Source organism: Trachypithecus francoisi, unplaced genomic scaffold, assembly GCF_009764315.1.
Source record: "Trachypithecus francoisi isolate TF-2019V2 unplaced genomic scaffold, Tfra_2.0 Lachesis_group12, whole genome shotgun sequence".
Taxonomy (NCBI): Eukaryota; Metazoa; Chordata; class Mammalia; order Primates; family Cercopithecidae; genus Trachypithecus; species Trachypithecus francoisi.
This window is the reverse complement of record NW_022681457.1, coordinates 76,038,049-76,052,910: the sequence shown is the minus strand read 5'-3', so window position 1 is coordinate 76,052,910 and position 14,862 is coordinate 76,038,049. Positions and strand designations below refer to the sequence as shown.

At 36.4% G+C, this 14,862-nt stretch overlaps 1 protein-coding gene across 6 annotated transcripts in view; it reads right to left on the bottom strand.

Moving 5' to 3' along the window:
* Positions 1-14,862, bottom strand: part of SPATA6 (spermatogenesis associated 6) — a 192,427-nt gene that overhangs the window by 105,839 nt on the left and 71,726 nt on the right. For all 6 annotated transcript variants that reach the window (XM_033226459.1, XM_033226460.1, XM_033226457.1 and 3 more), the window contains exons 6-8: positions 9,449-9,529; positions 3,693-3,986; positions 2,252-2,339 (exon numbers count right to left, since the gene is read on the bottom strand). In XM_033226459.1, coding sequence (XP_033082350.1) covers positions 2,252-2,339; positions 3,693-3,986; positions 9,449-9,529 — 463 coding nt within the window. The remainder of the gene's footprint in view (positions 1-2,251; positions 2,340-3,692; positions 3,987-9,448; positions 9,530-14,862) is intronic.

Below are 14,862 nucleotides of genomic sequence, written 5' to 3'. Positions count from 1 at the left end.
AAATAAATAATCTGAATCTAATCATGAGGAAAAATCAAACAAACCCAAATTGAGGAACATTCTACAAAATAGCTGGCTTATGCTCTTCAAAATTATCAATGTCATTAAGCACAATGAAAGACTAAGGAACTAATCCATATTAAGGAAAACAAAAGAGGCACAGGAGCTGAATGCTATATATGATGGTATTTCTTTTGCTATGAAGATATTATTAGGACAACTGGCAAAATCTGATTTAGCTTTATAGATCAGTTAATATTATTATATCATTGTTAATCTGCTACATTGTTAATTAACTGGTGTTTATCACATAAAATATTGTCTGAATTAATCTGTTCAGGCTGCCATAACAAAATATCATGGACTGGGTAGCTTAAACAACAGAATTTTATTCCTCACAGTTCTGAAGACTGAAAATTAGAAATCAGAGTGTCAGCATGGTCAGGTTCTGGTAAGTTCTCTCTTCCTCTCTCGTAGATGGCTGCCTTCTAGTTGGGTCCTCAAATGGCAGCGAGAGAAGGAGAGAACAAGTTCTCTGGTGTATTTGCTTGTAAGGACAGTAATGTCATCATGAAGGCCCCGTTCTCAGGACCTCATCTAAACCTAATCACTCCCAAAGCCTCCATCTCCAAACCACCATATTAGGGACTAGGGCTTCAACATATGAACTTTTAGAGCATACAAATTCAGTCCATAATAATATTCCTGTCAAAAAAAATCTATATACAGACTCATACACAGACAGAGGAAAGAGAAAAAGAGAAAGAAAAAGCAAATATTATTGTTTATGGATTCTGAGTGAAAGCTATATGGCAATTCTTTGTACTACTATTACTTTTCTGTAAGTCTGAAATTATGTCAAAATCAAAATAAAAAGTTAAAAGAAAACAACTCATTATTGACCTCTCTGATTATACCTCTCACAGGCAGCTGACTGCTTAGATTAAAAGTTATTAGAAACTACAACAGTTCTGCTGGCAAATATGTAATTGTCAAGAAAAATCAGATGCTTAAGTGTTCCCAAAAAATCTTCCAAAGAAACATCTACATTAAAGTTACTTTACATTGGCTTGTTCCTAAAGCTCATTTTCCATGTCCATAAGCTTCTTCCAAGAGAAAGAACAGTGTGTAACATGTTTCTAATTTCACATAATCTGCTATTGTGGATATAAAAGACTTGTTGATTATCACATCTATCTCCCTGCTAGTGCTAAAAAACAAAAACAAGCACGAACTCTGCATGTTTTCAGAAAAGAATGTTTAATTTCGTCACTAAAAAAAATAAGAGATTACACACAACATGTTAGAAATAGAGATGAAGCTCACTCAATGTAATGATTCTATTAATGATTCTACTTTTGTCGCTCAATGTCCTTTTTCTTTCTCTATGACTTTCTTAGTATGTACTAAATTAACTTTAAAGCCTGCTAGGGAATACTTACTGAACTCACTAGCCAATGTCTACAGATATTAACACTCAATATCCTTAATTATATAATACTATTTAACCTTCACAAAAATTATATTCATATTGAACTTTTTTTTTTTTTTTTTGGAGACAGAGTCTTGCTCTGTCTCCCAGGCTGGAGTGCAGTGGTCGGATCTCAGCTCACTGCAAGCTCCGCCTCCCGGGTTCACGCCATTCTCCTGCCTCAGCCTCCGGAGTAGCTGGGACTACAGGCGCCCACCACTTCGCCCGGCTAGTTTTTTTGTATTTTTAGTAGAGACGGGGTTTCACCGTGTTAGCCAGGATGGTCTCGATCTCCTGACCTCATGATCCGCCCGTCTCGGCCTCCCAAAGTGCTGGGATTACAGGCTTGAGCCACTACGCCCGGCCCATATTGAACTTAAGAAGCAACTTATCTAACCATAGGACTGCTAGGGCTACTGATGAAAAACCATTCTTATCAACATAGCTAAAATTACTTGGTGAGAAAAGGGTTCCACAGTCAAGTTTATAAAATGTTGAGTAAAAGTAATCAGGTCATTTTTTACTAGAATATATCACATTTTTTAACATGTTAATATATATATTCTAAATCTCAAGGTAGGAAATGATTTATAGTAGCACAGAAATCCTAGTATTTTAGAGAGTAACGATATGGGTGCACCACAAGTTGTAAAAAGCTACATTATACAATATTATCCAATAATGTAACAAAGATTCTGTTTTTGTTAATTGATGCCAAATTAAAGGCTTGATTGTAGCTCACGCAACTACGGCAATGAATAAAGAAAACTTCTAGCTTACCATTGTGCACCCTTGACCATCCATCTCTTTCACAGTCTCTGCCAGAAGATCCAAATAAAGTATCAGCCCTGGGACTTGGGGGATCAACCTAGAGGAAGCAGGATTTTTATATAAAAGAAAGTTTAAACATTCCTACACTTTCAATCTCATGGCACCAGAAAAACTACTAGGGTACAGAGAGCATACATAATCAGGGAAATATGATGGTGCCCATGAGAGTCAGGCATGTTCCAAAAAGTTTATTCAAGTATTTTGTTGTTCGTTGCAAAATAAAATTGAAATTTAACTTCAAAAATTTTTAATTATATATATGTGCTTACTTTAAAATAAACAGACTTGGAATTGAAATGTTTATTACTCCAGTGCCTAGTTTGCTTTTTTTAAACAAGGTTAAAAAAAGAGCAATATACTTTGCCATATTTTTAAAAGTCTAGTCATTTGCTTATCTCCTTAGCGTGCACATTTTGAATTCAAAGTGTCTTTACTTGGCTGCTTTCAGAGCCCAGCATGCTCAGTGATCTATAGCTTAATATAATAATAGTTAACCACATTTCCTAACAAAAAGTTAAAATAATGATACAAATGTGTAAAAAAAATTCCTATTCATCAAAATTTAAAGTTTTTGTGCATCAAGAAATAATATCAACAGAATGAAAAGGCAACCCACTGAATCAGCGACAATATTTACAAATCATTTATCTGATAAGGGGTTATTATCCGGAATAAAGAACCCCTACAACTCAATAACAAAAACAAATAGATTTAAAAATGAACTTGAACAGACATTTATCTAAAGAAGTTATACAAATGGCCAATAAGAACATGAAAAGAAAAAATTCAACATTGCTAATCATTAAGGAGACAGAAATCAAAATCATAGTGAGATACTACTTCACTGTAATTTTGAGATACCACAAAATCATAGTGACATACCCATTAGGATGGCTACTATGAAAATAAAGTGTTGGAGAAGATGCGAATAAATCTGAACACTTGCAATTTGTTGGTGTGCAGTGCAAAATGGTACACCTGCTATAAAAACCACTATGTCAGGGTCTCAAACAATTTAAAACAGAATTACCATATGACTCAGCACTTTTTCATCTAGGTATATACCCAAAAGAGTTGAAAGCAGGGCCTCAAAAATATATTTGTACACCTATGTTTACAGAAGCATTATTCACACTGTACACATTGTGACACAGCAACATTACTCATAATATCCAAAAGATGGAAGCAACCCAAGTGTCTATCAAGAGGAGAATGAGCAAACAAATGTAGTATATACATATAAGAAAATATTATTCAAGTGTAAAAGGGAGATTCTCACATATGCTATAAAATATTAATATAAGCTAGAAGTTGAAAGATATTTCAGAATAACTTTTTTGGGGGGGAAAACTGATCAGTTTCAAATAGAAATACTTAAGAGAACACATACATGTCTAATTACAAATGGAGGTTTATCTGTTTCTTTTTTGAACTCATAGGGTCCCAGATTTAAATGGGCCAGCCGCCGCCTGGTGTCTTCAGATAGCTCACACATGCGTCTTTTTGTGTAGGGAGACGGAGAGTGTGATTTTGAAGAAATTGTAGGCTGTTCGTAGTTTTTTGCATTTATACAGTATTTACTTCTCTCAGGTGACTTGGATTTTTTCTTTTGTGATCTTGATGTTCTGTTTTGCAGTCTGCCATGTGATTTTTCAACTGGAGCCAAATGGTAAATAAATTTATCCTAAACATAAAAAATAAAAATTAACTTGGTCAAAGGGGATTTTAAAATTCCTATTGGTGAGAAAAAATTTAAAAAGTAATTTAAATAAGACACACGAAATCTATCAAAGCCAACTAGATCAGTCCTTCCTATCTGTGCTGATGTTATGCCCAGACCGTTTATTCCCCGAAGAAGACCACCAGAGTCCAGAGTCAAAGCCAAGCGGCAAGGATCTTTAATACAAGTTCGAACTTGGTCCCTCCGTTCTACAACATACTAGAGGGCCCGGAACAATGCGTGCGCTTGCTTTTTATAGCTTGAGGTAAACAGGACTTGTCAGGTTACAGAGGAACAAGGCATTACAATTGGTTTACATTTTAAATTATGCTTTTAGCAGCTTTCTTATTGGTTCCTGCGCTTTTACAAAAGGTTGCAACCTTATCGGAGGTTCTCCAGGTGTTGTTTTTCTTTGAAATATACGGAGGAATGTGTTTGTGTCGGGCTCAGGAAATGGAGGCATTGCTCAAGGCTGTGATGTGTTTGTGTTGGGCTCAGGAAGTGGAGGCATATGGGGGGATGTGATGTGTTTGTGTCGGGCTCAGGAAGTGGAGGCATATGGGGGGATGTGATGTGCTCAAGGCTGTGACGTGTTTGTGTTCTTTCACTGATCCTGGGATAAGTCAAATCCACATTCTCCTAGATCACTCTTTCTGCAGTAGTTATTAAAGTACATTGTCTCAAACTTCCTTAAGTCCAACTAACAAGGACTTTATAAAAATTAAAGCCCAATACTTAATCACTTGAAAACTTTAAAAAACAAAGTCAAAAAAATTATTTTTCAGTATACTAAAAAAGTGCAAACATTGGCTATCAAATGCATTTAAATATTCATGTAATTGGCTTTATAAGAGAACTATGTCTAGTAATGTTAAAAATACATGCCATATTAGTTGATTACAAAATCTTTAAAGATAAAACTATAAAAATAAGTTTCATCTCTTCTGCTATAATTATATATATATGTACAACACAAAAATATAAAGAACTCTACACATATTTTAATGAAATGTGTTATTTGGATTGCAATACATACTTTTAAGCTCCCTTCCAAGCTGTAACCTCACAATGACAGATAAACATACCATCTTAATTCTGGTCCCATATTTTTATAAAATTAGAAACATAAAAAACATTATAAACTTAGTAATATATTTTATCTTCTAATAAAACTGGTTAGCAGTCTAAAAATTTTGAGGCTAAAATTTGATAATTCTAACTTTTTTACTGTTAGAATAACATCTTATTCAAATAATCTCTGCCTTATAAATGCCTTAATAGTTGGATTCCAAGCAAGTAATATAACATTTGATACTCTATCCAGAGTTATAAGAAGCTTTTTAATTCAAGAAAATGGACTGCTGAGAATTTTTAAATGTCTTCCTAACTTTAATCACTTTTAAAAACCACCAATCCTACCTCCTGCTCTACTTCCTCAACACCTCTCTACTTGCTAAGGGTAACTAAGTGAATAAAATACAAATGTGAATAGGATGAAGAAGAGTCAAATTTTTTAAGTGGATACACAGGAAAGAAAATTAATTTTCCTCATTGGAAAAGTAAGTTTCAGCTGGGGCAACAGTCTATGCATTTCATGCAGACCAGTTGCATCAGATTACTTCATCTTTCCTTCTTCTATATTTCATGGTATGCTTCTCGACCTTCTCCACCTTGTTCAATGATTTCAAAAAGTGATTCAGAATTTTTCTACCATATCCATTTCACCCATCTCTATGACATCACAGACTTACAGAAGCAAGGAATGTTAGCACTAAAAATGATCTTTGAGTTTACTAAAACATTCAAGCAATGAATCTTTCTAAGACCTTGGAATCATGAGTTTCTGTTTTTCAGCTTTAATTATCTAGTTCCACTCCATCTTGGATTTCCTAAATATGCAGATCTCTCGCATCCCAATTCTTAAAATTCCTTGCTGACCAAAACCTCTTTTCTTCAACCTACTTCTTACTCACTGAATCTGTTACTTACCCTTCTTACCTCCTCAGTCCCTAGAACTCTTCCCTCAAGTTCTTTACACATTTTTAGTATCTCTTACCTCCAGACCCAACTAAACTCAACATCAGTCATTTCAGCAATGCTGTAAAGTTCTTTCTTATATATTTACCTCTGATTATATCAAACCTTAATTAACCTCATCTTCTTTATTAAAGCTTTTAATACTGCATACTACTAGAGAAAGTTATAAATTACGTAGCATTTACTACAAATGCATGCTGTCTAACCTAGTTATTCCTTAATGGATCCTGTTCATGCCTAGTAAAACTTTTAAAAAGTGACTGTGTTATACCATTTATAAAATGAATTGACCATGTGACTTGCTTTGGACAACAGGAAAATAGCACATGTAGCACAAGGAGAGAGACTTGAAAAGTGCTTATCCTCTCTTATTCCTAAAAACCTTCCTGCCACCACATGAATGAGCTGGAATTCTTAGCCTGATAGATGATATAACTATCTCATCCCAGCTGAAATCAAGTTCAACACCAGAAATTTAAGATCCTTCCCTGGGCAAAACATCTGCCACTGTCAGACATGTGAGTAAAGCCATCCTAAACCATTCATCCCTAGCCAACCATTCTAGACTAAAAAAATCAACCAGTAGATCCACAGAACTGTGAGAAACACTTGCTGTTTTAAGCCACTAAGTTAGTGAGGTCTGTAATACAACCAAAGCTATGTGATACAGCAGATTAACAAATTTATATTCATAAAGTTACTACTGATATTTAATTACTTAATAATGAATTTCACTTTGCAGTAGGTAAAAACAATGAGTAGAAATGAAAACTAGTTTTATTCCAGAAAATTCATAGTAATATGCTTAATTTTTCAGTCCATTCAATTGGTGACAAAACATCCAATTTGAAAATAAAGTGCCAAAAGGAATAAAGATCATTACAAGTATTTTTATAAACCTAAACATGCTTTTACAGTTTCACTCCTCTCAAAAGTAATAATAGTTTGTATTATTGTCTTTGAAACTAAAAATGCTGGTTTACCACTATTAAAACTTTAATTGCGGGCTGGGCGCGGTGGCTCAAGTCTGTAATCCCAGCACTTTGGGAGGCCGAGACGGGCGGATCACGAAGTCAGGAGATCGAGACCATCCTGGCTAATACGGTGAAACCCCATCTCTACTAAAAAATACAAAAAAACTAGCTGGGTGAGGTGGCGGGCACCTGTAGTTCCAGCTACTCGGGAGGCTGAGGCGGGAGAATGGCATAAACCCGGGAGGCGGAGCTTGCAGTGAGCTGAGATCCGGCCACTGCACTCCAGCCTGGGCGGAAAAAAAAAAAAAAAACTTTAATTGTAACGAACATTCGCTTTAAAAAGTAGACTTATCACCTTCTTAAATACAATCAAAGGCTGTTAACATTCAGAGTAATTTTTTTATATGTCATATTTCAACTACTGTTTTCTGTATCTCCCCTGTCTTAATTTCTTTAAAAAATATATCATTAGTAACAGCTGCAATATTCTAAATAATAATGTTACATGCCAGACATATTGCATATGTTCCCTAATTTTTACAGCAGCCTTATGAGGAACTCGAACCCAAAACTGTTTCTGGAAAGAATATTTAAAGAAAACGTATTTCCTTAAATAATGACACCAATGTCTTTTCTCTCATATCTGTGTTCAATAAAGATCCCAAGTCAAAAATAAAATAAAATTAAATGGAAAAGTCTTGTCAAAAGTTTACAGATGGAAATGTTAGTTCATAAGTACAATTAAACTACGAATGGGTAATGGCTTTACATTTAGAAAAGGCTTTCTCCAAGCTGTACCCTTAGAATGTATGTACTTTTCTATGTGTATGCTATATTTCAAACAAAATGTTAAAAAGAAAAAAATACTTCTCTATCCATCTATTGGAAGAACATACTCCAGTGTGACAAAAAAAAACTATCTGAGTCCAGGCAAAGCATTTCTAACCATTTACAACATGCACAGTGCACATCTCTAAAACAAGTCAATAACATATCTCTGCATTTGGCAACCATAGGTTTTTAGAGTTCTAAAAGCTGTGTTTCAGCTTGCATCTAAAAGATAAATAACTACAGCCTGACTCTGAATTATTAAATATCTTTCTAAATAAAATAAGAATGTTCCCCTCAATAATTCTATATTTTACCTTTCTTGGCTTAAGTCACAGTTATCATCCTCAGCAAATTTACTTGAATACTGATAATGCAGTAAATGAACAATCCACTCCTTCCACGATAAGCCCAGTCCTGCCCTTTTTGAGCCCTCTGCGCTATACATATTATTGGCTCTTCATCATAGATAGGTCACTGTTACCCAATCACAGTGCAACTGCACATGAGTGATATCTGGACATTATTAGATAACCTGTGGACAAGGAAGTAAGCCACCCTGGTGACTCAGTAATAAGTCAGACTAGGCCAGGCACATTAGTGCACACCTGTAATCCCAGCATTTTGGGAGGCCAAGGTGGACAGATTGCTTGAGTCCCAGAGTTCAAGACCAGCCTGGGCAGCATGGCAAATTCTATCTCAAAAAAATACAAAAGTTAGCCGCATATGGTGGCATGCACCTAAAGTCCCAGCTACTAACAGGACTGATGCAGAAGGATCGCTTAAGCCCGGGAAATCAAAGCTGTATGCCACTGCATTCCACCCTGGGCAAGAGAGTGAGACCCTGTCTCAAAAATATAAAAAAAGGAAAAATAAGAAGTCAGACAAATGGAATATTAGATCCAGATATCTCAGCTTACTAAAGGCTGTTTTCAAAGACATAGATGATCCTTAGGCCGGAATGTTCAAGATTCTCTTGATCTGGCAGTACCAGTATGGCCACCAAACTCAGCAACAGTCCCTCAAGAAATCACAGACAGTCAAGAAACCATACTCACTAAACACCAGTATCCCAGTCTGATAACTCTGGTAACATCTGCTAAAAAAGGTATCCTTTGAACTTTTGGCAGTAACCTGTAACTTCCATAACATTTCAAGAAGCCTAGATCTCTGTGAGACTACTTGATCCTAACATCTTTATGGCAGCTTGATTTCTGTGCACTAAAATCAAAAAGTCAAAGTATCTGTGAAAATATTTGGAAGCACACAATTACGCATTCACCAAAACATTAAAGAATACAGTCTATGGACAGCGCAGTTTCATTCTAATACAGTAAACTAAGAAGTAAAAAAACAGTAGTAATAATAATCACATGATAACATCCTCTATCACACATGCCAAGCTTTTCACTCTCACATTTACTAAGATGTAACCAAACTGTTAAATACCTATATTGCTTCACTTCAACTAAAAATTGACGCCCCAAAAAATGAAAAGAGCTGCAGCCAAAATAAATAACACTTGCCAAAAGGCCACAAATATGACTAAATAAATTAAACCATTAAATACTTTATATAAATTTTAACCTGAGTGCGGCATTTCCTTGAACTTATCAGACATTCAGTAATCACTGAAGTTGTAGAAAATTCCAGCTTTGGAGAACTTCCCTGAGAAGAAAAAGAGGGTATTAGTAGACATTTCCATTTAAATAGCAACAATTATTAATGACAAGAATATGACCTGAAGTAACAAACACCTGTCAAAGTTCAGCTGTTTCACTGCTAGTTTGAACTTTTTATTAAAGATAAAGACAACATAGTAATGGCTAAATGTTAGCAAGTAACAGTGTCTCTGCTGATGATTCCATTATGAGTGATTATATTACTTTTATAAAATAATTAGTCTACTTTTTCATTTTTAAGTATTTCCCTGTCAAATTGTTTTAAATTTTTAAACTATGACATATTATAGTCATAAATATATAAACATACTTAATAAATTTCAGCTTTTTACTTTTACAACTTAAGACATATTCAACTATATAGTCAAGAAACAAATGTTAGCTTGATTTAGCCATTGCACAATATATACATATATCAAACATCATGCTGTATATCATAAATATATACAATTTGTATTTCTCAATTAATTTTTTTTCTTAGAGACAAGGTCTCTGGAGTATAGTGGTGCCATCACAGCTCACTGCAGACTCTAACTCTTGGACTTAAGTGATCCTTTCCCCTCAGCCTTCCAAGCAGCTAGGACTACATGACACACCACCGCATTTAGCTGATTTTTTCATTATTTTGTAGATACAGGATCTCACTGTGTCACGCAGGCTGGTGTCAAACTCCTGGCCTCAAGCAGTCCTCCAGCCTCAGCCTCCCAAAGCACTGGAATTACAGGCATAAGCCACTGGGTCTGGCCTGTCCCTTAAAATTTTAAAAACACAAAAACAAAAAACCCAGCTCCTGGGCATATAGTTCTTGAAAATAGAAAAGATAAGTCTCTACTAATTCTGCCAACATTTTTTCCTATAATGTATCTTACATTCATATCTAGAAATGAACATGGCTTATATTTCTAACATTTCAATCACCACCTTGAACACTGTTTGAAATAAATAGAGATAAATGGTAAAATTCAAAAGGACAGTCACAAAGTATCTGTGAAAATATTTGGAAGCACACAATTACGCATTCACCAAAACATTAAAGAATACAGTCTATGGACAGCGCAGTTTCATTCTAATACAGTAAAAATCAGACACTGACCAAAGTATTAGGTCAGTGCAAAAGCAATTGTGATTCAATACCTACATTTGGCCTCAACAAATCAAGTCTGTGACCAGCTAAGTTTAAAAACATCATACATATTAAAAGAAAAGGTAAATCGGAGTTGCCTAACAATTGACTGAACTGATGTAGTCTTGAAAATCTAACACTGTCGAGCTGAGATCCGGCCACTGCACTCCAGCCTGGGCGAGAGAGCCAGACTCCGTCTCAAAAAAAAAAAAAAAAAAAAAGAAAATCTAACACTGTCATTCTTACCACATTCTATTCTTTCTTTTTTTTTTGAGACGGAGTCTCGCTCTGTCACCCAGGCTGGAGTGCTGTGGCCGGATCTCAGCTCACTGCAAGCTCCGCCTCCCGGGTTCACGCCATTCTCCTGCCTCAGCCTCCGGAGTAGCTGGGACTACAGGCGCCGCCACGTCGCCCGGCTAGTTTTTTGTAGTTTTTAGTAGAGACGGGGTTTCACCGTGTTAGCCCGGATGGTCTCGATCTCCTGACCTCGTGATCCGCCCGTCTCGGCCTCCCAAAGTGCTGGGATTACAGGCTTGAGCCACCGCGCCCGGCCACCACATTCTATTCATTAGAATCACTACAGTCTACACTCAAGAAGAGTAGTTAGGCTACATTTTTCAATGTGTGTTCTTCTGCAAACATATCTTCATAGTGATATCCACTATATATATCTACTTGTTAATTACCTAGTACTACAAAACAAATTACCTTGAAACTTAGTGGTTTAAAGCATCAGTATACATTTTTTATCTCACGTAATTTCTATGGGTCAGAAATCTGAGAAAGGCTGAGCTATGTGTTTCTGTGTTGAAATTTCTCATGAAATTGTGGTCAAGATGTAATTTAGGCTGCAGTCAACTGAAGACTGGAGCCTTGAGAATCTGCTTCTCAAGAAGGTTCATTCACAGGGCTGTTGGCTGGAAGCCTCAGTTCCTTTCTAGCTTTTGACAAGAATATTCAGCAACTCATAAACCTCTCCAAAGGGCTACTAAGTGTCCTCATGATGCGGCTCTAGTTTTTTTTTGAGACGGAGTCTCGCTCTGTCGCCCAGGCTGGAGTGCAGTGGCTTGATCTCGGCTCACCTGCAAGCTCCGCCTGCTGGGTACACGCCATCCTCCTGCCTCACCCTCCCGAGTAGCTGGGACTACAGGCGCCCGCCACCACACCCGGCTAATTTTTTTTATATTTTTAGTAGAGATGGGGTTTCACCGTGTTAGCCGGGATGGTCTCGATTTCTTGACCTCGTGATCCGCCCGTCTCAGCCTTCCCAAGTGCTGGGATTACAGGCGTGAGCCACCGCACCCGGCTGATGCGGCTCTAGTTAATCAAAGTGGATGATCCAAGAGCAAAGCAAGAAGGCAGCCACAATGATGTAGTCTCAGAATCTAACACTGTCACCCCTCCCACATTCTATTCATTAGACTCACTAAGTATAATCCAAATTCAAGGACAGAGTAGTTATGCTACATTTTCAATGAAGGAGTAGCAAAAATTTTGTGCACAGGTTTAAAACCACCAGTCTGCTCTCTGACCACAAATAATTTACATTCCTCTCACATGCAAAATACATTCATGCTCTACCAAAAAAAGAGAGAAAGGAATTAAAATCTCATCCTTGTACAACATCAGCCTGAAATCCAGGATGTTGGCATCTAAATAAAATCCTGGTATAGATAAGGCTGCTGAGGTGTAGTTCTTTATGTACAGCTCCTAAAATACAGTTTCTCACAATCAGAAGACATATGACCTAAAGAGAAAAGTTATCTGCCTCACACATGCCCAAGGTGCACATGTGCAGCAGGGACAGGACAATCACTATAGACACAATATAAATATATTCGTATTTAGATTTAAATATGAATAGGAAAAATGCTTCAATCAGTAGTTTGTTGCCCTGGCAGAAAACAATGCCACAAGAGTTTGAATTTAACTCTTAACACAGTACCTTGCCTGGAGTAGGTACTTAATACATGTCTCTTGATTAAATTGAATGAATGAATTGCATCTTGTTGTAGACTTCATAGATGAACTGACATTTCAAATGGTGTGATGAGTAATTTTATGTGTCAGTTTGGCTAGATTATGGTGCCCAGTTATTTAAGAACTTAGATAAACTCTAGTTCTCACTTACCAAACAAGAATTCCCAGGAGTGCATTGTTTTCTGCCAGGGCAACAAACTACTGATTGAAGCATTTTTCCTATTCGTATTTAAATGTAAATACAAATATATTTATATTGTGTCTATAGTGATTGTCCTGTCCCTGCTGCACATGTGCACCTTGGGCATGTGTGAGGCAGATAACCTTTCTCTTTAGGTCATATGTCTTCTGATTGTGAGAAACTGTTTGAGCCCAGGAGGTTAAGGCTGCAGTAAGCCATGATCTTGCAACTGCACTCCAGCCTGGGTGACAAAGAAAGACCCTGACTCAAAAACAAAACAAAACAAAAGAATCCCTTGTTCATCAGTAAACCTCAGCTTTTCCTCCTCAGGTCTTCAATTTATTAGATGAGGCCCACTCAAATTGCCAAAGTAATCTTGAAAGTTATATCCTTTATTTAAAGTCAAGTGATTGTAAATATTAATCACAACTATCAAATACTTCTTAGAATAACATCTAGACTTGTGTTTGATCAAATAACTGGGCACCATAATCTAGCCAAACTGACACATAAAATTAATCATCACACCATTTGAAATGTCAGTTCATCTATGAAGTCTACAACAAGATGCAATTCATTCATTCAATTTAATCAAGAGACATGTCTTAAGTACCTACTCCAGGCAAGGTACTGTGTTAAGCGTTAAATTCAAATATGAGAAAGTCAAAGATTCTGTTTTTATGGAGTTCACAATCTAGAACAGGAGATATTGTCATCATCACTACTCCATCATCACCATCATGATATTAATGGCTATCATCCTATTACTAACATTTATTGAGTGTTTACTTGCCAGACACTGTTATAACCATTTACAAGTTTACACTAATCCACCCAAAAACCCCACGATATCTTCATGTTATGGTGCTTTGCCAACAGTTACTCAGTTTATCCATGAAAGTGCCAGAATTTAATCCCAAAAGTTGTCTGAATCCTTGCCATAATAAAGGCTTCAGAATAGCCTGGGACTTACAGATGATTATACAGAATCACAAGAATTTCCAGAAGGAGTGCATTGTTTTCTGCCAGGGCAACAAACTACTAATTGAAGCATTTTTCCTATTCGTATTTAAATATAATGATAGATGTGGCTAGATTTAGAACTGCCAATTTGGTGTTCAGTTTATATATGTTCTATGTATTTTTATTCTTTGATTCTTTCTAGGAATCTCACCTGCATATGCATAGGTAAGTGGTCATGCAATGAACCCATAGGAGTCCTACCCTCTACTGATGACCTATGTGTAGATTAGGAAATCATTAAAAATTGCAGCCAGGATTCCAGTCTCCCTTGGCTTTCACTTTTGGCTGGACTTTCACTGTCTCCCCTTGACAGGCAGTTTCACAGTCAGCCAAGAATAGGTGGAGAGTTTATCTCAGCCCTTTATTGTTACCTTACTCCCAGGACCTCCCTGTCAACTTTCTGGCAGGTAATCCGTGCCCCAGTTAGAGCTCTGCCTAGCAAAGCTGTGGGGTTTCCTCATCTGCTCCAACTGAATGCACTACAGTTAGCTGGCAAAGACTATTTGTGCCACTGCCCAAAAGTGATTCTGTTCCCCCTGGTAGCTAAGCTGCTGATTTTTGCACCTAGCTCCAGAATAGATAAACTCTAGTTCTCACTTACCAAACAGAATATAAGAGCACCCCAGGCAAGAATGTTAGTACTCTCGCCAGTTTTTCCCAAAGCTTTAGCAGTTTTTCAAGCATGAAAACTTCATTTGTCTTACTTTGTCAGTTTCCAGTATCCCGAATTTGTTGTTTGTGAAAATTTTGTCTAGTTTTATAAGAACTCTCAATCTCTTCAAACTGCCATTCCTAAAAGTCCTAATTTTTATATATTTTTGTTTTAATAATCCATCATCTTCCAAATAAATGCAAAAGTAACTCAAATTAAATGATGAAAAGTAAATCCCTGTTAATGCTCCATACTCTTGAGTTTATATTACCATATTGGTATAATACAGAATTTTAAATTACATTAAAGAGACCATAATTTTAAAATGTGATTATTTGTTCATCGTATGTTTCCACACAG